The 23,795-nt window shown below is 41.3% G+C and overlaps 1 protein-coding gene across 10 annotated transcripts in view; it reads left to right on the top strand.

The window, feature by feature from the left end:
- Positions 1-21,043, top strand: part of FAR2 (fatty acyl-CoA reductase 2) — an 80,697-nt gene extending 59,654 nt beyond the window's left edge. For 3 of the 10 annotated variants that reach the window (XM_086465855.1, XM_086465844.1, XM_086465827.1), the window contains 6 exons: positions 1,932-2,050; positions 4,775-4,842; positions 11,936-12,107; positions 17,094-17,223; positions 19,084-19,211; positions 20,729-20,891. In XM_086465855.1, the coding sequence (XP_086321981.1) occupies positions 1,932-2,050; positions 4,775-4,842; positions 11,936-12,107; positions 17,094-17,223; positions 19,084-19,211; positions 20,729-20,891 (780 nt within the window). Of the gene's footprint in view, positions 1-1,931; positions 2,052-4,766; positions 4,848-11,935; positions 12,108-17,093; positions 17,224-19,083; positions 19,212-20,728 lie in introns of all 10 variants that reach the window. The other 7 variants (XM_086465833.1, XM_086465815.1, XM_086465822.1 and 4 more) reach the window with 7 other exon arrangements.
- The last annotated feature ends 2,752 nt before the right edge of the window (positions 21,044-23,795 follow it).

Genomic DNA, 23,795 nt, shown 5'->3' with positions numbered 1-23,795 from the left:
TGAATACAGGCATGTTTGCAGCACGTCCATCAAACTTCCTAGTTTTGAAGACCTCAAAAAGGTCTTTAGTGTACCTGTGAAAACATGATAGTTGGTCACAGTGGTCTCTAGTGGGCATGTGTTCACAGCAGTGGAGATTTCATAGCTGAGCTTGATTACCTCCTTTGATTCTTTTTTGCTTTTTTTTATCCCCTTGAAAAAAAAACAGTAGTAAAAAAAAAAAATCATAGTGATATTGCAAGTTAAGGTTTTAATGTCTAAGCCTAACTGTGGCTCAGCTGAGGTTCAGCTTAGGGCAGCAGAGGTTAACTGCATGCCATGGATTTGAGGAGGATGGGTTTATGTGGGGAAGCTTACATGGTTGCCTGTATCTGAGTCTGTCTGTCTATGATCCCTCTGCCAGCTGCGCCAAGGATGAGATGAGACTGCACAGGAGTCTTAGCTAATGAAAATTAAATCAGTCATAAGTGGTATTCCATTACTTGCAAGCCGTGAAATGTAACAAAACCATCTGATTATAGAAGAGGAAAGGAGTGTGAGAGAGACAGAACAAAAAAAAAAAAATCAGATAAACACCTCCCAAACAGAGGATGCAGTGTCCCTTAAAATCCAACAATGACAGGTAGACAATGGCATGTGCTTTACAAGTCAATATCAAGTCTTAAATGCTTTTTGATCACATCTCTCTTCTCCCCAGATGCACAACTAGGCACTGCCCGTGCAGTTGCTCTAGTAAAACTTCATCTTTGACAGCTCTAGAGCTATTTCATCATGACATAGGAGTCTCTGGTTGGAAGAAAAGAAAAAAAAAATGCTGTAACATTTCTTTTGCCCTAACTTTTAAATATTCATGGATCTGTAGAGCATATGCCTTGCCCCTTCACTCAGTCCTTCCTTCTGGTTTTACATGAGTCTAAATTATAAGAGCTTTTTTCCTTCCTTGCTTCACTAGCTTTTATTCTCCCAGCTTTCTCATTGGGTCCTCAGCTTCTGCATCAAACTCAAATTCATTGCATTTTATTTCCCACATGCTAGATAACTTGATTGCAACCTTGACTCTGCTGTTGGGAGTTTCTTTTTTTCTATTTGCTTTGTTCAGCCCTCATACCTGACACACAAGGTGAAGTTCCTTCACCCCTTTAATCTCCATGTTTCTATATTGATGAATTGTCCTCTCTGATTCAGTCTGCCGTGTTGTTGCCATGTCTCTCCTGTGGAACCTCCAAAGGGGAAACCCCTTGATAAGCATTTAGGTTAAATATATATATTTTGGGGAGCCTGATCTTCCGACAAACACCGTTCCAACCAAAGCAAAATTAAAACCTTCTGTTCTTTCCTACCTCTTCTCTTTGGTTGTGGATACTTTGTATGTTTGTTGATTTGTTTCTTGAGTTTCTTTTATTAGGTAGTGAGCTCATCAAGGCAGGGGCCATGTCTTGACTGTGTCTTTGTGCTTAACAGACACTGCTTTGGAAAAGAGAAGCGTGTGAATCTATCCAGAGAAAAGGGAGTAGACTTTTCAAAAAGCCTATCTGTGTCATTTCCAAAGTTACTACTGTCTTTGAGGGACACTCAGACCTCTGTCTGCATGTGTCATTTACAAAAAAGTAACTTCAGGTATCGCTGGGAATTTTACTTCAATAAATTCAAATATATTTCTTTCCTAAGGCATTTCTTTCATATTGAGTTAACTAAGAGTTACAGCTTTTCTTGTTATACACCACACAGATGTCATCATGTTTTAGACTTCCTCTGAAAATGCAGAACAGTGGGATCCATGTGAGTTCCATGTTTGTTTTCACAGAAGTCAAATAATCTTCTGCAGCAGGTGCCAGGCTTGAAAAGTGCTAACATGACGGTCTGTCCTCAGTCCCAGCCAATTAAATCTTACGGTGGCGTTACATTAGTGACTGTTTTCCTTTGTCCCACAGGCAGGCAAAGGGATTCTGCGGACCGTCATCGCCAACAACGAAGCGGTGGCAGATATGATTCCAGTAGACGTCGCCATCAACCTCACCCTTGCAGCTGGGTGGTACACTGCTGTGCACAGGTGGGAATGCACTCCTGTTTCTGCCGGACTCAGGCATTTACTGCCTGCACCAGGGCTTTAAAGGGAACCAGAAGCTAATTGAAAACCTATGCAAGAGCCTTGTTGAATCATTTTCTGGTTCATGTTTTCTTCCCTGGTTTGGCAATGACTAATAGTGTAGTGGAAACAATAAAGGGAGACTTCAGATTTAGGAAATCTCTAAAGCTACAGGTGAGACTTGTTTCTCAGTACAATGAAACTTCTGAGTCTGTGTCTCAGAAGTCACTTTTCGGAAGGCCAAGAGCTTTACTGTAGCTTCTCAGCAGCTGTTTTGGGGCCTTCTTTCTCAGGCAGCTACATCAAGACACTTTTCAAGTGGCTTCTAGAGTTTTCTTGGTGAAAACTGTTCTTCCTTGGAAAACACTGCACAACATATGATAGAGGAGATGATCTAAAAATATCTCATTCTTCACATTGTTGAGAAGGGTATGTATAAGTGACATTAAGGATTTTAGATGTCTTCCTGTGAAGTTCTGGATCTGACCTTTAATCATTAGGTAGGAAGTGCTACAGAGTAAAGCAGATGAATTATTCTGGAGGTTTATGCAACTCTGAGAAATCAATACCAGGCAAAAAAAAAGGCAGAAATATTCCACTTTGAAAGACAGAGTAAGCCCTCTGAGCTGAGGGTGGAGAAGAGCTGCATACAGTAACTGAAATACAAGGATCTTGAAAGGAAGCTCACCAGCTTTTCAGATTTATTTTTCTCATAGTTTCATCCCTTTCCATTGGCAACAGGCAAAGAACCATGATCTGGGAAAAATAAATACAGCTTCCCTTTACATACACACCCACTCTTGAGAGCCTCCAGATGAAAAGGCCTACAGCCTGTCCGTAAAGCTGGAAAAGGAGATGAACACATGCTGATGAGCAGTATCAGCACACAGGTAGACTTCCTGGCTCTGGTCATGGTAGGAGAAATGCCAATTGTTAACTTTTCATTGGCAAAAGATACATGCTTTTAATCTGGTTCCTACACAAATAATTGTTAAGCTAAAGGAGCAATTGCAGAACTTGATTTAAAGCTTTGTCTAGCAGGGCACAACCCCAAGGCAATCTGTATACAAAAAGCAAAAGCCTGAGCCTTCTGTAAATTTAATTTCTCTGAGGGAGTTTTGGGTTTAGGTGCTTATTATGAAGAATAGCATGTATGGTTTAATTTCTTTTTTTTTTTTCCAAATAATCTAATTAGAAAGTGAGTATCCTTCAGGGCAGGTGACATTACTGAGGGAAATTACATTCTAAATCTTAGCAGAGAATTCCAATCTTTACTGCATAGCGTAGAAGCTCCACAAAGCTCTACACTCTACCAAGGTCACCAACTCAGCTGGAGGTCAGAGAATGGAAAAAAATCAACAGGAGGAAACTCTTCATTGGGAACAGGGAAAATGGAGAAATTCTTTGTTTGGTGTTTAATGGGCCTGACACACTGGACCAAGTGGAAGTCTGTGCTTCCACTTCAGTGCATATTTCCATCAGGCTGTGTGTGTGGCTCAGCACTCGGTGGGTTTTCTATATGGGCACATATTTCAGATTTGTTCTCGGTGAGTTCCCATATTGATTTCCATAATGCAGAGTTTCCCACATGAGGCACTACTGTGCATTTTTATCTTTACCACTCTTATCAGACTTTTACTTAGTAATTCAGAGTTACAGGAGATCATGAATTCAGAGCTCGACACGTGTCTATTAGTCCTAACCATCCCTAGAAGTCTGCTAGGGATTAATAATAATAATAATATACATTCAAATGCCATGACTTCAAAGCATTATTAAAAAAGCACTGTGAAAACTGCATTATCCAACTGCAGTTTTCAAGTATTACTGTGTGAAATTTCCTATCCCAGGTTTAGGGTTTCTGTTTCCTGCTATCTTTGGTCACAGGAGTTTTGAAAAGAAGGGTTCCTCACAGGCAGCCTCCTCCAGCAGAGAGAGGCTCTGAGCACCACAGGCACCCCAGGAGCACTGAGATGCCATATCCTCCAGCCAAGATTGTATCCCCTGTTCAAGGCCAGATCTCACCTCTTTTAGCATTTTGGCAGATGGCTCCAGATGCTAATGCAGAGTAAGAAAAATGTGATATTGATGGCATCACTTGCACCCTTGGCAAGGCAGGCTTAGATCAGAAAAGCTGTGTGACTAATTCTTGCCTTATATCAAAGGAAGAAATAAAACCGGTATGATCTATGTTTAGTTCCACGCCCAAATAACAACTAAATTTTATTTGGTATTAAAATGAGCATTTTGTTGAAATGGATTGATTCCTAATCACTGCCCTAACAAATGGAGTTTAAAAGCAGCACAAATCATATCCATTAAGTAAATGATTGTAAAATACATAATGTGTCCCTGAGGTTGACTTGGGCCAATTATTTACAGTATACTAACAGAAACTATTAAAAAAGAATCAGAAACTTGTCAGTATGCATGTTGTCCTTTTTTTTTTTTGTAATTTTTGATAAGTGATAAATTGATGATTTTTCTTAAACCCTTTTAACTTCATATGGTCTCCAGAATCTGACAATATTATTAAAATTTCATGTTTTACACTGTATTTTCATATTTGTGACAAATTACCTCTTTTTTACTTTTTTTTATGAGCTGATACTGTTTCTTGGGCTGTTAGCTTTAGAGTTTTGGTGCTTTCCTTCATATCTTAAAATAATACTTCTTTCTCTTTTCCAGACCAAAAAACATGTTGGTGTACAACTGTACAACAGGTGGAATCAACCCTTTCTTCTGGGGAGAAATGGGTAAGGTCTAATTTAAACCTAGAACATGTCAAAGATCAATAGAATTCCTCAGCCAGGCTTTGAAAAGGTGGTTTCCTATATTTAGGTGGCATTCAGCATCAGCAGTCCCACCAAACTGCATGTGGGAGGCCCAATTGCAGTCAGTGAGGGTCCTGTAAGCAAAAGCTCCTGGTGTGGGGCATTCAGCTCAGGAAAGCATCTATTCCGTTTTCATTGTGGGCGTAATCACATAACAAGCCAGCAAAGCACGTGCTTTGCTGTACTGAGGTATTAAAGTGGTTGAAAAAGGAATAGAGAACCAGCCCCTTAATTCTATGAGAAAATGCTCTGCATAGCCATAACAGGACATCTTCCTTTTCTGATTGAGAACCTTTTCTGGGTTTGGGGTTGGGTTGTTGGGGTTTTTTTGTCATTTGATATCACTTGAAGAAACTTGATAGTGAATGAAAACTAGTATATTGTCAGGCTGCCCAGGGAGGTGATGGAGTTGCCGTCCCTGGGGGTGTTTAAGAGACAGGTAGATGTTGTACTTAGGGACATGGTTTAGTGGTGTTGATAGAGCTAGGACAAAGGTTGGACTTGATGATCTTGAAGGTCTCTTCCACCAAAACTGTTCTATGATTCTATATTAAGGAAGTAGAGAAGCCTTTTTTCCTCTTTCTGTGAAGAAAATTCTAAATAGAAATAATTGATGTAGCCTTGAGAAGGCAAACCTTGAAATGACAAGTGTGCTTCAAAAGTATGCCTTTTGATCATGAATTTTGTCAGTGGAAGAATCAAAATTATTTCTGTGGCTGACTTTTCTTCAAGTGAATGTGCTTCTGAGGCAATGGTGAAAGAATCACAGAATCACAGAATGGTAGGGGTTGGAAGGGACTTCTGGAGATCTAGTCCAACCCCCCTGCTAATGTACGTTCACCTAGAGCAGGTCACACAGGACAGCATTCAGGTGTATTTTGAATATCTCCAGGGAAGGAGACTCCGCAACCTCCCTGGGCAGCCTGTTCCAGTGCTCTGTCACTCTTAATGTGAAGAAGTTTTTCCTCATGTTGAGGCAGAATTTCCTGTGCTCCAGTTTGTGCCTGTTGCCCCTTGTCCTGTCACTGGGCAACACTGAAAAGAGCCTGGCCCCATCCTCTGGACACCCACCCTTTAGATATTTACAAGTGTTGATAAGGTCCCTTCTCAGTCTGCTCTTCTCCAGGCTAAAGAGCACCAGGTCTCTCAGCCTTTCCTTGGAGGAGAGATGCGCCAGCCCCCTAATCATCTCTGTAGCCCTCCACTGGACTCTCTCCAGTAGTTCCCTTTCTCTCTTGAACTGGGAGGCCCAGAGCTGGACACAACACTCCAGATGTGGCCTCACCAGGGCAGAGTAGAGGGGGAGGATGACCTCTCTCGACCTGCTGGCCACACTCTTTTTAATGCACCTCAGGAAGCCATTGGCCTTCTTGGCCACAAGGGCACATTGCTGGCTGATGGTTAACTTTCTGTCCACCAGAACTCCCAGGTCCTTCTCCATAAAGCTGCTCTCTGGCAGGTCGACCCCCAGCCTGTACTGGTGCGTGGGGTTATTCCTCCCCAAGTGCAGGACCCTACACTTGCCCTTGTTGAACCTCATTATGTTCCTCTCAGCCCAGCTCTCCAGCCTGTCCAGGTCTTGCTGAATGGCAGCACAGCCTTCTGGTGTGTCAGCCACTCCTCCCAGTTTAGTATCTTCAGTAAACTTGCTGAGGGTGCACTCTGACCCTTCATCCAGGTTGTGGATGAATATGTTGCATAGGACCGGACCCAGTACTGACCCCTGGGGAACACCGCTAGTCACAGGTCTCCAACTAGACTCAGCACCACTGATCACAACTCTGAGCTCTGTCCTTCAGACAGTTGTTGATCCACCTCACTGTCCACTCATCTATCCCACACTTCCTAAACTTACCTATGAAGATGTGGTGGGAGACAATGTCAAAAGCTTTGCTAAAGTTGAGGTAGACAACATTCACTGCTAAGAAAGGGAGACAAATCTTGACACTCTTACAGTGGAAAACTCACACTGAAGCCAAGCAGAAGAAATACTATATCCAGTCAGTACTTACATGGAAGCATGTACAGGGCCTGATTTGCTTTCTGTTATCCATTCATTCATATCATTGTGCTTTAAATAATGGAGGCTGGCAAATCACTACTGTGGTGTTTCACCTCACAGCCTTTGCTTTGCATTTGTCTCTGTATTATTTAATTGGCAAACTGTAAGTCAGCAAAGAATCAGACCATAATTGCATTTTCAGAACATGGCTTGTCTGAAACTCCTACTAATGTCCTACCATGAGATTTGATCAAGTGATCTAGCAGGGAAGAGGTTTCGGCCACTGTCTGAGTGGGGAGAAAAATCACACCAAGTTCCTGATACTTTTTTTTTTTTTTAAGAGAGAGATAACATTGTGGTTTGTCACAGCCGTGAGAAGAGGTGAGGCTTCACAGAGGTTTGTTGGAAAATTTAGCCAGTCTTGATAACATGTAAAGTCAAATCTTCTGTGGTTTTGTCACAGGAGTAAATGCAAAGCTCTTCACAGGCCGCTGTGTTGCTTCAGGCAACAGCCACCATAGCACTACTACCTGAGGTTTGCCTTTCTTAACCCATTTTCAGTGTAATTTTATTGATAAAAAGAGCAGTGTGTTAATGCATTGCAACTGATCTTACTCTGTTACTTTGCCCATAACTGTGGAGTTAGTAATGAAATCATCTGAGTGCAGCAGAAGCTTGCATAAGCAGTTCAGCTGTGTGATGGGTCTGAAGGCAAAATTTTCTTCCTGGATAACACTGTGGAGCTATTTCTACCACATGTTGTATCCACAGTTTTACAGAGATCAGCAGGCGGCAGAGGGGTATTAGGTATAAATTCATGAATAGGAATTAAGATGGAGTATCGAAGAGCAAAATTTTGCCCTTAAAGATGTTGCATGGTTTAAGAAACTAGTTTGGGAAAGATTTATTGCATTAGGATGTTACTATTGCGACCATCCATTTTGAATTTTCAATTCAGTCTCCTACCAATTTCTTTTTGGTAAATACACACAATTCTAAAATCTTCTTTATATATATGACAGACTTTCTCAACCCACTCACATTACTTTCTCTGTCTACTCACTATTATTTGGTTTCTAGGCAGCCAGACTGATGGCATGCACTTCCAATAGGCCTTTCAGAGCCATGTTCTCTCTGCAATAAGAGCTACCACTGAGTAGTCCAGCCCCTGCACAGGAGGACTGAACTTTACCCACCAGTTCCCTCCTTCGCAATGAGGCAGCATCTGCTAACTTGAGTCGTCACCTTCTCTTTTCAAAAGCGTGTTTCCAACTGTGTTTAGCTCTGCCAGCCTTTCAGGTTGAAACAGTTGAGGCCAGGTCTCTACCTCCAGTGGTTTTTCAGCTTTTTCAAATTTTTCTTTCTCCAGCATAAAAGAAGCTGTTTGATGTAAACAGACACAGGATCAGCAGAGGGAAAGCTAGTCTGTTCAAGGAGTCTGGGGAGGCCAGACTGGCACAAGGTCTGTAATCAGTCATCAAGGTAGAAGGTTATGAAAGCAAGAGTGGAAGCTGCTGAGAGACAAGGATGGGGAATGGGAGTCATCTGGTGTGGGACTGAGCATTTTAGTGCAAATCAAACATGGGGTTTGCAGAGGGGAGTACCTGGACTACCTGGTTAGGGAGACTTGCACCAGGACCAGCTGTAGAAATGACAGGCGAACACAACAGAGTAGGGATTTTTTGGTGGGAGAGGAGGAAAGGAAAGATTAAATAGAGAAGTTGAGACTGGAGTGGGCTGAGGATGCCCTGGGTAGGGAACAGAAGTGACTGAGATGGGGAAGTTTTGAGTACAAAGGTGACAAGCTTGCAGAGAGGGAGGAGAAAGAGATCTAGAAGATAATTACTTGAAAAATATGTCTATTTAAGAGCTTATGCTTAAACATCCATTGCAAACCAATTTATTCTACAGATCTCCAGATACAGACTAACCTCTAGTGTTAAAAGGAACCTTAACTGATTTATTTTTTTTCCAAGTAAGGCTATGCCTTGGGATCTTTTCTTACTTTATTCCATTATAGCTGTTATTTTCCCCGCCATTACAAAAATGTGGTCAGACAACTGAGTATTAACCTGAAGAAGCGTATTCTGCTTTGCTGCAATCTAAGTCTTGCTAGTCTAAATTTAAGTACATTTTGCAATTTCTGTTCAAAACTAAATGGTGTTCAGTGTGCGAAAACTTATTTTCAATTTATCTTTGACAGTCTACCTAGGTGAGACTTATCTCTGATTCTCCCACTGCTAAATCTGCCTTTGAGTTGTAGAATTTGCTGCCTCATTTTTGTGCTGTGGTCAGAGGGGAAAGATGACCCACCCGTCAAGTCATTTCAGTAGCTCCTAGAGGTGATATGTTTCTGGTTTGGGGGTTTCTGCCTGCCTGACCCATCTGTCTGTCTGATTCTTTCTCTCTCTCAAAAAAAAACTGTTGGAGCATAAAAGACTTGCTATGCTTGCAAAGTTGAATGCTTTCCAGAAATTAGGAGACAGAGCAATTGTGCCGAGTCAGTGCAAGCCAGGGTAAGAGAGGTTCATAAAGAAAACGCCTATAGCATTAACTGTTCGAAGTTATGTCTCAACTTCCTTCCAGTCAGTCTTTCAAGTTGGTCTCTGCCTCCTTATGTGCATTTTAGAACAAACCCGCTTTCCTTCCTGACTTTCAGAATTTTTCTTGAATTTTCAGCAGATATCTCATCTAGTCTTGACATACGTGCCTCTCACACCGAGTAATACCACAGTATAATACTGTAGCTCCTTTACTACAGCTGCATTTTCCACTACAAGCCTTAAGTAACCAAGATGACAAGGGTGTTGCTGATTTATGTGAATTTGGTGTATGGCCGATGATCTGAAATGACAAGGGCTGTATTTTCCACTTACTGATTAGTTCTTTCTTGTTATCCTGGCCAAAGATGCCAAAAATCCAAAGAGAAAAGAAGGGCAGTAATGTCTTTAACATGTTTCCAAAGGGAAACCTTCTCAACCAGTTTACAGCTGAAAACTAGATCTGCAGTATATTAACATCAGGATTTGAATAAACAGAACTATAAATATATGCTGCAGACAATACCAAAACTATCACAATTCCAAAACATCAGTGGTTCCCAGTGAAACTGATAGGTTTCCATTAGGAAATGAAGTGACCAAATGAAACTAAATTAACTTAAATATTGAGAGTTTGTACATAAACTGGGATTTAAAGTGCCTCCTGGAGAAACTTCCTTAAGGGGAGAAGCAACAGAGTTCATGGGATTGCTGTCCTGATCCATGAACTATTTGAATGGGTACATACATAGAGCCCTCTCCAAACTGGGAGCAGATCTCTTTACGTTTAAGCCAGCTATGACTTTGACGAAGTATAATTGTAGTTAATGGCCGTGCTGCTAACACAGAGGAAAGAAACTCCTCATGCACTGCTTAGACAGACACAAACTCTGCCATGAGCTGGGCCAGGACAGCAACTTACTTCCCAGTAGCCCATCCCAAACGAGTTAGTTATTGCCACTCTCCTGCCAAGAGTAAACACCTTTCCAAATCTTCAGTAAAGTGAGCCCTCCCTGCCAGGCACAACTACATGGGAAAGTTTAAATAGGAGCTTTAGCTAAACCTTGACATTTTGAGAGAACGTGCTGCAAAGGATAAGATTTCCATACTGCAGGCCACGAGATGACCACAAGATAACCACATCATTGCAGCATGGCGACATGAAACAGAAGGGATGGCGGTCAGTTCTAACTGTTCAAATGAAAGATGAGTTTCAGGAGAACTGGTCTTCAGCCATGAAACTTGCAGAGTACAGGCCACAAAAATTAAAAATTAACTAGCACTAAAACTAAATTGTATTATTTTAACAGTCTTTGTTGTCTAAACTTAGCAGCTAAGTGGCTAACAAGTCTCTTCTCTAGTTGCTGTTACTTAGAACAAGTACAGCAAAAGTCAGTACTTAAAGTGCAGTAATAAGCTGACCACAGATATGTGAGAGTCCTCTCTGAATATTATGATTGAAATCGGCTTATCTGAGGATGATCTGGATGTTTCTTGTGACTTGCAAATTCTCATCTGATTTTCTATTTGTAACATAAGCTTAGAGAGTAAACTATAATATGAGCACAGATTGATGTCATAACTCTCAAATTCATTTTTAAAAAAGTAAAAAAGCCCACATATTCTTCTTTGTCGAGCTCACTGGTGCTCAGGAATAGGAGCACCATCTGTTTATCAGTCCCTAGGATGACAGTCTTATATTCAACTCCTGCAGTTCTATTAAGCCTCTGCAATATGCAAATGGCCCAGATATGCACATTAAGATGCCACTTCTATGGCACTGTGCCCAAGAGCTCAGAATCAGACCCAACATATTTTGTGCCTTAACATACAAAGGGAATGAAAGATCACCACCCTATCATTAGTTTTCGAGTTAAGAATGCAAGACAATTTGCTGCTTTAGTGCATCCAGAGCTCCTCTGAAAACAGGCTGAGGGATCTGGTGTTGTGGGTCAGATGTGGTTTGAAAGGATATAATGAAGTCTTTCTAGAAGCAGCCCCCTATGTGTGTAAGCAACCTGTCCCTGACTCAGACTAATATTGAAAAATTGAATAGAAATTAGAAATGTCATTTTTGTTTTATGCTAGCAGATCAAAGATTGCTTTCAGTGATCTGAAGTTGTGTTAATGCTTACCAATTTCTTCTACAACTACTGCAGGTGAAAGCAGAACTGCAGTTCCTTGGTTTTCAGGCTACAACTGCCTGCTTTTCCTCCATTTTGGTGTTTTCATAAGGAAGTTTTTGTCTGCCACTATTAAGTCTGGAGTCAGATTGTGTTTCAAATAGGCAATAGATGGAGTCATCAATTTTAATGACAGAAGGGACCATGAGATGATCTTGTCCAACCTCTGGTTACATGAGTTCATAAACGTGTTAAGCACTTGGGCTTTACTGCAGCATATTGGTATGGTTGCACCCAACTCAACTGAAATTAAGTGCCTGATTTTAAGTTAAATGCCTGTTCCCTTACAGAGCAGTATGTCATGTCCACGTTCAAAAGGAACCCGCTGGAGCAGGCCTTCCGAACACCCAACACTCACTTGACATCCAACTACTTGATAAACCAGTACTGGGTAACTGTCAGTCACAAGGCACCGGCCATACTCTACGACCTGTACATGAGGCTTACGGGGAGAAAGCCCAGGTAAGAAAACATACACCTTCAACCTCCTGCCTTCAACATGCCTGTCACTGTTATGGAGAGCAGGTCTCTAACAAGTTCTGAGAACTGGCTGCCTCAGCCTGGAGTATCTGGTCTACTTCCCATCTCCTTGTCTTGAGGAGATTACTCAAAAAGAAGAGGAACCACGTGGCTGTAGTTAAGCATAGCCTAAAGTTCCCACCGTTTCCAGTACCTAGGGGACAGCACATCTTTTAAACTCAGCTTTACACACTTCAGAGGTTCCCAAGACAGAAGAAGAGGACCAATAGTTACACTGTTCTCAGTATAGCAACAATTCCACCATTGCAACTTTTCTGATGTGATTGCCTCTGTCTGTCATGAGCTTACATACAGACTTGAGACTGGCAAGGTTTAGAACATTCCAGATAATATTTTTTTCCCCATAAATCAGCTGCATAATTAGTAGTTTCCAGCATTGGCCCAGCACCCTTGAAATCTAGGAAGCAGTTGTTTCTGAGTATGAATAAATTCTGAATTGTATTTACAAGGACAGTTTATTATTACAATTGTATTTGAGCCTTGGCAGTGTCATGGCTAGGAGGAACATGTGACATGTACATCCCATGTGGAAGGAATGATACATCCATAAGTAACAACTCTGACAACATCCTCCTTTACTCTCCGCCACCACAGAGGAGACTTTATTGCGCAACACAAGAACGGTATGCCAGCACTGCATTGATGTCAGCTGCTCTGTGCTCCTCTGCTAGTTAGAAAGCCGGCTTCAGCTGCTTGCAGGGAAGTCCTTGGCTGATGTATTGCTCTGATTTTTCTCTGACATTCTTCTATGGAGGGAAATCGCTACATAAAAAGACTTCCAGTTATCCAGGAGGCAAGAATTACCCTAGAAATAGAGGTAAACTGAATATGAGCAAGAACAGGCTGGAATCTCCAAACTCTGTTGAACAGCAAGATCTTGGCATTGCCATTATAATTGACATTTCTTCTCATAAAGCTGATTGGCATAAGTAGCCAATGGACATTGGCCACAATACTGTAATTAAATTTCAAATAGAGCTCAGCATGAATTCATGCTGAGAAGGATATCTTATGAATTTTAAGATTTGCGACCTGAGCAAACATGGCTCAGCAATGAACTTGTGGGTTCTTTTTTTTAATATTATTTTTTTAATATAATTCCCCTTTTCTTTTTACATGCTACTTGAGCTTATCCAGGTATTGCTACAATGTGGTAGAAAGTATAGTAGCAGCTTATTCTTTCTTGTTTTCACAGCTACCTAAATATCAGGCCTTTATGGGCTAAGGGCAGTAAACCACATCAAATAAAAAAAAAAAAGTTGAATGTGTCATTGAACCTACTTTAATGTTTCCCTTTAATTTTTCCCTCTGCTTCAGAGTATCTAGGTTTAACTTTCTTCCCACTTGTCAGTCCCATCTGTTGAAGTACAAGCCACTTCAAGGCAGTTTCTTGAGTTCTCTTCATGACCCTATGCCAGATTTGCAAGCAGAAAGGAGAAAGTTCTTTGCCAGGAACAAGACTCGGGCTTCAGTTCTCTATTGTATCCATACTAAACTCATCATAAGGTGATGCGTTATCATATGGAATAGATTATCTGGGAGCTGATTATGGTTTTGCAAGTCTACTGTTTATTCAGTAGACTGAATAAACCAGTGTATGACCTTCACGAATTTGGATTGCAGAGTAGTTCAGAAAAACCTGGTTGTAGTTCACCTTGTAATTATCGTGCAATAATACCCCATCTACCAAAAAGCAGGCACAAGAGTCATCTCCTTCAGCTTTAGACTTTTTTGTACTGCCTCTCCTGAGGAACTTACTTTAAGTGTTAGCTCATTTCACATAAATTGCCAGATGTCTAGCAAAACTGCCCTAAATGGCTTACTGTTATTGCTGCACATTCATCCACAATTTAGAAAATAATGTGGTTTATATCATTAGTAGTCTCCTGGGTCAATCTGTCGCACCTGAGAATCTGCTCATCCAAGGCTCAGTGTGGGAGCAAATAAAGAAATCATTGCAGTAAACAGTTTTCTATAAGACAAGGTGCATTTCTGAAGTGTAACTAATAAGGCTATCAGTGACAGCTAATACTTGCTTTATTCCTCTCGGTTCCCCCCCAGTGGAGAATAAGATTTTCTATAAGAAATCTTTGCCATAGCCTCTCAGAGGCTGCAGAAAAGCATGTTTCTACTCGGTGTTTTTCAGTAGACCATTCCTTCATCCAAATTAGTGACTGTTTTGAATGTAGTCATAACATTTGAGCTTGGTCAGTTAACATGAAAAACAGTTTTCATACATACCTCTTTGGATGTTTCATTTCTCTTTTTGACTCTTACTTTTAGCCACTGAGATATGTTGTTTTGGGTAGATCTACAGTCAGAGCTTATTCTGCCCACGTTGACAGGAGGTCACGTGGATAGCCTGTTTTCAAAACAGTTGATTCTCTTTATTTTTTTCTGACAGATTCTATTAGCCCAAAGCACTTTAAACGTATTAATGGCTTTTGGGAGGGCCACTTTGAAGGGCAACTTCAGATCTTTGCAATTTAGCCATATATTTTGTTTCCCAAGTTTCTAAAAGGTGTTAAAATATTCAGAAAGCTTTGCCCCATAGTACTTGCCTACACAGGCACAATCAGGAAGATTAATCTGAAGTAATTTTAAAGTAGTTTAAACTGCATTCAATCAATGTGCACGTAATTATTCAGAATGAAGGTTCCCTTAATCTGATGGTATGCTTTGCTTCTAAAATGAAAGCCACTTTAATTCTGAGTAGGAGTGCTCTTTCAATTCGCTTTGGGTAAGCTGCACAGTTCTCCTCTGAACTAATGTACTCATTGTGTCTTTTTCTGCTGTGCTTAGTGCTTATCGTCGTGGCAGTCACATCTGCACAGGGAGAGGCCAGCCTGGCACCATTCTTCCCCAGACTGCCGCCTTTTATTTGTCACGGCGACTGTGTTACCCTCTGGGCAGCTCAAAATTTCTCATGAAAACAGCTCTGTTTTCCACAGAAATCAGCCTTTTAATGCTTTCTCTTGCCCTTATCCAGTCTGAGAGAACGTGGTGTTCTCTCAAAATTGACTGAGCACTGTACATCACACTAAAACAACTGCCTCCCAGAGGTCTTTTGTACTCATGACCATTGGGACAACTAAAATAATCCCGCAAGTTAGGAAAGCATTACTGTCATCCCCTTTTATATAAAAAATGACTAATAAAAAAAAAGGTCAAGACACATGAGAGATCTGAACATATATTTCCAAAGTCACTGTTAAGCAGATGTGCCCCTGAAGCAGCTTTCATCTTTACCAGGACGCACACGCTCCAAGAAGACATTTGAACAGTTCCCCCCACCCTGCCCTCACAAAAAAAAAGTCTATGGACTTGAATGATTTTCAAGGTCATCCACCAGCAGTGCATGCTATCAGACCCTTCCATTATAATGAAGGACAGAAAAAATACTCCAAACTGCCACTATATTATATAGGGAGAGGAATGGACTTCTTAGGAAAAAAACAAATTATTTTTTTGGAGAGAGATCAAAGAAGCCCAAAGACATGAAAAGCATGCCACCAAGACTGGTATGGTTGATACTCCAGAGGGTCTTTGACAGGCTGGAGAGGTGGGCCCATGAAAGCCTCGTGAAGTTCAACAAGGCCAAGTGCAAGGTCCTGCACCTGGATCGAGGCAATCCCAAGCACAGAGACAGGCTGGGTGATGAGTGGATCGAGAGCAGCCCTGCCGAGAAGAACTTGGGGGTGCTGGTGGGTGAAAACCTGAATATGAGCAAGCAACGTGCGCTTGCAGCCCAGAAAGCCAACTGTGTCGTGGGCTGCATCAAGAGAAGCATGGCCAGCGGGTCGAGAGAGGTGATTCTTCCCCTCTACTCTGCTCTGATGAGACCCCACTTGCAGTGCTGCATCCAGCTCTGTGGCCCCCAGCATAAGAAAGACACAGACCTGCTTGAGTGGGTCCAGAGGAGGGCCACCAAGATAATTAGGGGGCTGGAGAACCTCCCCTTAGAGGACAGGCTGAGAGAGTTGGGGTTGTTCAGCCTGGAGAAAGCTCTGGTGAGACCTTATAGTAGTCTTCTAGTACTTACTTAAAGGGGGCCTACAGGAAAGGTGGGGAGGGACTCTTTACCAGGGAGTGTAGTGATAGGATGAGAGGTAAACAGCTTCAAACTGAAAGAAGGTAGATTTAGATTGGATACTAGGAAGAAATTACAGTGAGGGTGGTGAGGCACTGGAACAGGTTGTCCAGAGAAGTTGTGGCTGCCCCTCCTTGGAAGTGTTCAAGGCCAGGTTGGATGGGGCTTTGAGCAACTTGGTCTTGTGGAAGGTGTCCCTGCTTATGGCAGGGGGGGTTGGAACTAGATGATCTTTAAGGTCCCTTCCAACCCAAACCATTCTGTGACTCTATGATTCTATCTGAAAACTGAATTTGAGCAATTGACTTCAGAGCTTGTCCATGCTGCAGCTGCCATCACCTCTGTACTGGAGCTAACTCCAAAAAGCCAACTCAGGCTTCAGAACAGAAGAGAATTTGTGTGGTAGAAAGAGAAATATCCACATCAGGAGGCAAGGAATGGTTTTGCAATCTGCTGTGCAGACTTCATACTAGTTCAGATGGGCACTTCACCTCACACATGGTACATGATGTAGATATGGTCTCCAACCCTTGTTTAGTTCAGGCCAGTGAGTTAGGCATCAGCCCTGCCCTAGGAAATCCATGTTTGCACCCATGTTTGAGCCAACAAAAACAGCTGGGTAGCTGTAGGCTCAAAACCTCAGGTGGAGCAGTTAGACTTGTGAGCAAGTTCTCAGCCTGGTGAGCACTAATGCAGTGCACATCAGGAATTCCAGTGCCTTTTCATCTGGATTGGTGAAAACACCTGCAGAGCAAACTGACAGCTTTTGCAGAAGGTCCAACTTCCTATCCACCTCTGACACTCCTCCTCTGTTTCAGAATGATGAAGATTATCAATCGACTGCACAAGTCTATGATGCTTCTGCAGTATTTCTCCACCCAGTCCTGGGATTGGTCTTCAGATAATATGAATATGTTAATGAGTCACCTTAACACAGAGGACAAAAAGGTAAGTGTGTCCTGAATATGGATTGCTAATCTCCAGTTCTGTTCAGCTGCAGTAATTACTTTTGGTGTATTGTTGAGCTTTCAAATGACATCCAGATGTCTGGAATTGCCTTTAACCTGAAATAATTTATTTCCTCCTTGTTTTATTAAATAACTTATCAGGAACCTTCCATTTATTACAGGAGAATATTTTCTCCTGACGTGTTGCTCTTTCATCTGAGACAGGTCAATCACTGAAGTCTTTCCAGTTAACATGGCAGCTGTGGTGGGTGATCTAGAGGGAAATCACTTGAAAGATTTTGACGTTTTCATCCACATTGGTTTTAATGGGCACCGCACGGGGAAACTTAGTTAACATCTAGTGTCTTACCCTGACAATATGAAAAATGTTCTTGTTTTATTGAAGTCCCCAAAGAGTAATTAATTTGCAGGATGTCAAGCTCTGTTGTAGTCTATGTAGGTTTGAAGTGCTACTCCTTAAAAATGGGATTGTAACTGAACAACTGAAGGAATACAAAGAGTAGATCTGTGATAAGCTGGAATGCGCTTTTGGTCAGGCTGACCTTGCAGAGATACTTAGGCATTCACATCAAACTGATCTCACTCACATCATGAAATTCTTGCAGGCTCCCTGTAGTAGAATCAAGAATTTTCTTCCCTAGTCTTGCAGAAGGAGTGCATGCAGCAAATTCTAACTTCTAAGGGCAGTGGCACTGCTGTGACTACAGCAGATGTAGAGGGAACCTAAATGGTATAATAGGAGCTAGTTCTGGGAGAGAGAGACAAAAAAATTACAGCATCAAGGACTTAGTGCAAGCTAGACAGATTTTCAGGCTTACCAAGCTGCTTACAAGAACTTTGTGAGAGGCATCGCATGCAGTGTTGCCACTGCTGCATTGTGAGCAGCAGTGAAGATAGATACTTTATGGGCAGCACACATCTCTATACGTATCTAACAGACACACTGGGATCTGCCCAGTAGCTAACCCCCTGTATTTGAGAGAGCATTAGCTAACCCCTATCTGCTCAAGCAGATACCAAGCTCTTGCACCAAAGCAAATGGCCTGGATTGGCATGGGGGAGAAAGAAAGGTATTTTTCTGAGTATCTTTCCTTTTAAGACCCTGTAACTAAGAAATGCCATTCACTTCACTCATTCATTTAAAAAAACCCTAAAATTCTTTACAACAAAACCTCTTCCTCTTTACAAATCCTTTCTTTGCTCTCATAGACAGATGACCGCCTGAGAGCTTGCTAACAATTTTTCTAGTATAAGCATCTGAAATTAACTGGGGTAGTTAGCTCTGCAATGAGATTTTTTTTTTTTATGTCAAATACCAAATAAACACCCATTTCTTGGACTTCTGTCGATCTAGCTGCTCAGAGAGAATGCAGCACAGCAGAGTAATTAATACTGATGCTGAGGCACCTGTTGACTCAATGTCCGGTTCATTTATTTACACATAATTCTAGTGACATGTTAAAAACTGCACAGACTTTTTCATATAAATCCATTTACCTGAGTGGAATGCCATTTTCCTTCCACAGTTTTGTGTGTGTTTGTATGTGTATGTACAAATACGTGTATTTATGCAAAAATTGCCACCTGAAAGACAAACTTACCTTTATTTTCTGCCAGCTAGCACTAAATTTCTGTTATCTTTGCCCAGATTCCCAGCTGGGTGAGACATTAATTGACAGCTGTGAAATATATTCTGTTAGTGCCCATGTCTTCTTGGAAACTTGGTGGCTTTAAGAGCTTCAGAGAGAGGGCCTTGTCAGTAACAGAGGTCAATGATGCTTAAAGTGAACTTGTTTTGAACTCTGGTGTTTAACTTCTGCTCTTTGTCTTTAAATCCCAGTTGTACAATTTTGACGTTCGTCAGCTGCACTGGTCAGAATACATTGAAAGCTACTGCCTAGGTGCTAAGAAGTACTTGCTAAATGAAGACATGGCTGGCATTCCAGCAGCAAAGCAGCACTTACGAAAGTAAGTCATACCTAGTGACAAGGACAAGAGCACCTGGATACCTTGAATGGCTTTTGAGGAAAGTTATTCTATTTACATTGCAGTAATTGTTTTTAAATAATATGGAAATAAACATAGCATAGCTTATTTCTTAGGGCAGAAGGTTGTCAGTATTTAATTTTTCCATCCTGTAAGAAAAAGAGGACTCTTGAGACACTAACGATCAGGGACTAGATACAATGCCTTCCCAGCAGATGACCAAGTAACAAAGTTAAAGTTCATAAGGGGAACACATGAATGCAGAACATCTTGGTCATTCATAATTGCAATAGAAAAATAAGAGTCAGATTTAGATTTTGTAAAGCTCCTAGAAGTTTTTAGCAATTCAAAGGCACTGCATAAAAACTTAAAGTATTTGTATGATTTTAAATTTCATTTTAAAGTTGAAGTTGCTAGTTCCTTGGGGCGAATGGGTAAAAATTCTCCAAAATCAGTGGATAGCTTATGCATTCAAGCCCCGGTGACAGTTTAAGAGAGTCTGAATGAGCAATTTGAAATTGTCCTTCTATTCGGTTAAAGATTCTGCTCATCCTACCTGCTCCAGCCCTTTTACTGGGAAGTGCAGGCAAAAGGAGAAGGAGCAACTCTCTTGGAGTAAAAGCCTGGTTGCTTCCTTTAAGAAAACCATTCTTGTGCACTGTAAACACTAGAAGCATAAAACAGCCTGTTGCCATAGCAAGAAATCCTAAACAAGTTCTTCATTCTTGGGTCATTTTTAAAGGATTTATAAGTAACAGGCCAGTAACTGCCTCATAGTCTGAATAGGCAGTGTGGTATATTTTTCAAAATTTAAACCTGTCTTGGGGACATTAGGTACAACACTTTCTTCCCTTGGTCAGATATTGGGAAAGTGAGAATTAGAGAACTGCAGAAACTTTTGCTTCACAGAAAGAGGACAAGATGATTAGCACCTTAAAGACCCAATAATGATGTTTAAATATACAGTGTAAACTGTCGTCGTCGTCCCCCTGCCCCCAAGTCTGCAGTACTGCAGAAGTGAAGACCATTTATGATTATTGAGTAATTTCCCAAAATTAAAAGCAAGATTTCACCTGAATAGGAAAGTCTTATTCATCAGCAACTGCAAAGGTCTCTAGCCTGCCACCAATCCTGCAAAGCAAAAAATAACTAATACACCAAGTCAAAGCAGAAAGTATTGGACCTAGACTCATAAAGGAAAAACTCTCAGTATGACTTCTGTTCTGGTTTGAAATGAGAGTACACAGAACAGGAGGGACTTGCAATACAGGTATTCCACCATCCCATTAACTATTCACTATACCCTAATCTCAGCACAGTCTTTGGCAAGACAGGGGCATCTTAGCCACAGTGTCTTCACTAAAATAGGAATGGCAAAAAGCCCAAGGGCCATTTGTAAACAGGTTTTCTCATAAAATTACCTGTAGCAAATGAAGCAAGCTGGTAAGCTTTTTGTTGATTTTGTCTTCCTCCATAAGATGCCTCTTTCTCTTTCTCAGGCTGAGGAATATCCGATATGCATTCAACACCACCCTCCTTGTGATCATCTGGCGCATTTTCATTGCAAGGTCACAGATGGCTCGAAACATCTGGTACTTTGTGGTGAGCCTCTGCTACAAGTTTCTCTCCTACTTCAGGGCATCCAGCACCCTCAGGCACTGAAGCTGTCCATCAGCAACCAGCCTCTTCCAGAAGGACCTCCATCTCCTCTAATCAGCAACTATGGGCATCGGGGTCTGAAAGTAGCAGAAAAATCCACTCCCTCCAACAGCAGCCTGCATTTATTGTGCACTATTACATGTTCATCTTTTTAATTTTAACTAATGCTTTAATACATGGTGGTCTTTCTTCCATAGGACCAGGCCAATTTTTAAAGCCATAACTGAAGTTTTAGGAACAGGTGAAGCTGGAACCATTCATCTAGAATCTGATGTGCAAGAGTAAGGATTAACCAAAGCCATTGTCTTCCCATGTACTACCCAGGCTATCTTAATCCCATCTTCTTCTTCAAAAGAGGCAAATTTAAAGCATACAACCTTGGAAGAAAAGGATGCCATCAGAGAAGACCCAGCCAAGGAAATTAACCTGTAAGAGGTCTTCCTAAAGAGGTTATTCCTTCATTCTCATTCAGTGAAATCATACCTTATTGAAATACATGATTTCATATTCTCAGTTTTACAAAACTTGGGGGGAAATCAGTTACACTAGGCCAGTGAACACACTGAACAGTTTTCAGATCTTGTCTTATATTGCTACTGAGGACTGATACTTTCAAGCCATAACTGAAGACACACATAGAATTAATGTAGTTGTGTTAACTCTACTCACTCACAAGCTGCTTTCTTATGAAGAGGTATTTTTTCTCTCTGTGATTAAGGTTGAAGTCTATTAAAATGCCCTTGCATTTATCACATTTGCTTGGAACATTTTTTTGGCTTGAAAAATGCTGTATTTAATCTGAGAATGAAGAGGAGACTTCTTAAAAGATTGAAAAAGTATTCAGAAACTCTTTATTATTTTTGAGGAATAGGTCTTTTTCCCCCTTGGATTTGTCTGCAGAAAACTTCTCTCCCTGTAGCTCAAAAACAGCCTGATACTGTCCTTCATGCTTTCATTACAGCTAAATCACTTTGCAGTTGATCACTTCCACTGGCAAAGTGTAAAGACACGTATGGAGGAAATCCCATCAGGCCAGTTCTGCTGCCACTCCGGTCAGTAGAAATTAAAATGGCTGAAACTTGTTTTTGTTAAGAATAGGAAAGGTTCCATTGACTTCTGTGTTAAAACAATCATGCACTGTGAAGGTAATGCATTTTGTCCTATTGCAATTTAGAAAGGAACCCAAGGATCTTCCTAACGCTCATGGCTATTGGAGATACTTGTTTCATCTAGTGAAGTTATGAATTCCGGTGGGAGGAGAGAGAAGGAGGGAGCCTTCTTCAAAATAGCTGGTGCAACAACAGCCTTAGTGTGCAACAGCAATGAATTTATCATGCTATCAGATTTTCAAAGTCAAATCTAACACTGGAATATTTTTTATTCAGATAACACTGAAAAACTACTTTAAGATTAACAGACTTTAAAGCAGCTAGTTTTTGTAACAACACAGCATCAAATTTATCTAGTCTTGTGTCATGCTAGCTGTCTGAAACAGTAATGCTACATCACAAAAAATGACACAGTTGCTCTTTTGAGAGCTGAGGATAGTGGAGTATTTAGAAAGCTGGCATTCTTCAAATATTATACTTGGTTTTGGCAGTGAAGGTAAGAGCAAGATGACAGAGTATTTATATCTTAGGCCTACAAGCCTCTTCCTAAAGGTGCAAGGAATTAATCTTCCCCCATATGCCCCAGAGATCTAGTTTCAAGCAATTACCAAAGAATGCCTGCAGCAGAACCTGACCAGAAACGTGGTGTCAGGGCTCTGGCATTCCCTAGCAAAGGCCCCTGTGTTTGTCACACATTACTTTTGATCTGTGCTTAATTAGGTCAAGCACCCAGTTTACAAATATGCAAATTTTCTAAGCTCTTGCCTTTGTTTTCAATACTTTCAAAATGAAACCATGCTGGTTGGTAGCTATGTGGTTTCCAGCTTCAGAAGGCTGGCAGTGGATGCAGTGCATTGCACGTTAGCAAGATGTGGCTGGCTGGGAAACTAGGAGCTATGGGTTCAGGTCCTGAAGACCAGACATTCATGTACAGTGCTTCTGTAGCAGTGTGTATGGAGAAGGTTAGCTGCATTATACTTGGCTAACCTGGCTATGGAGACACTATGGCTACTTTCACAGGATGAGGCAGGTTGCTGTAGGGATTCCTCTAGAAAGACTGCATTCCCTCAAGTACATAATCAGGTCATCAGCCAGCTTCCAGTCCTCTCATATAAAAGGCTAAAAAACAAAAAAAAACCCCTGCAGATTATTTTGAAACAAACTTCCGTTAAAAAAGTAGGAAAGAATTTTAACTCATATCCTAAAAGTCTTTTTAAGTGCCTGCCTTATGTACAAAAATAAGCAGCAGCTAAGGGGATCGTAAGTCTTATGCTGTGCACATGACAGACAAAAACTTGAGTCTCACAGAAAAGTCAAATACTGCAGACCTGCTACACCTACAATGTCTGGTCTATATCAGTTAGTTCTACCATGAGTGATGTGTCCTGCCTTCCCTTCCTCAATGCTACTCATGCTATGCATTCCTCACATGTGCCTGTAGGCATTCACAGTTGTTTGCACAGGCTGTATTGTCCCAACAAGGTTGAGATGCCTCTTTGCTGTCCTGAGCACACTCAGACCTGTTTTTTCCACATGCAAAACGATGTTTCAGTTTTCACTCAGCACAATGGTGGTATCACGTTTTAAAGCTCTGCAGCATTTTGCTGATGGTAACAGCCACAGCAAAGCTACTACTCAGCCCTGAAAAAAAAAAAACAGCAGGAGCTGCTTGGGATGTTGCAGAAGGTCTATGCTCTTCTGGAGACTGCCAGCAGCTCCAGAACTCTGGCCTTGCTGGTGGGTGGATGAAGCTGTTAGCTTTTCTTAGCCATAAGCCATGCAGTGAAATGTGAATCTT

This window comes from Leptosomus discolor, chromosome 1 (genome assembly GCF_034619465.1).
Source record: "Leptosomus discolor isolate bLepDis1 chromosome 1, bLepDis1.hap2, whole genome shotgun sequence".
NCBI classification, from domain to species: domain Eukaryota; kingdom Metazoa; phylum Chordata; class Aves; order Leptosomiformes; family Leptosomidae; genus Leptosomus; species Leptosomus discolor.
This window is presented reverse-complemented; position numbering and strand designations above follow the sequence as displayed.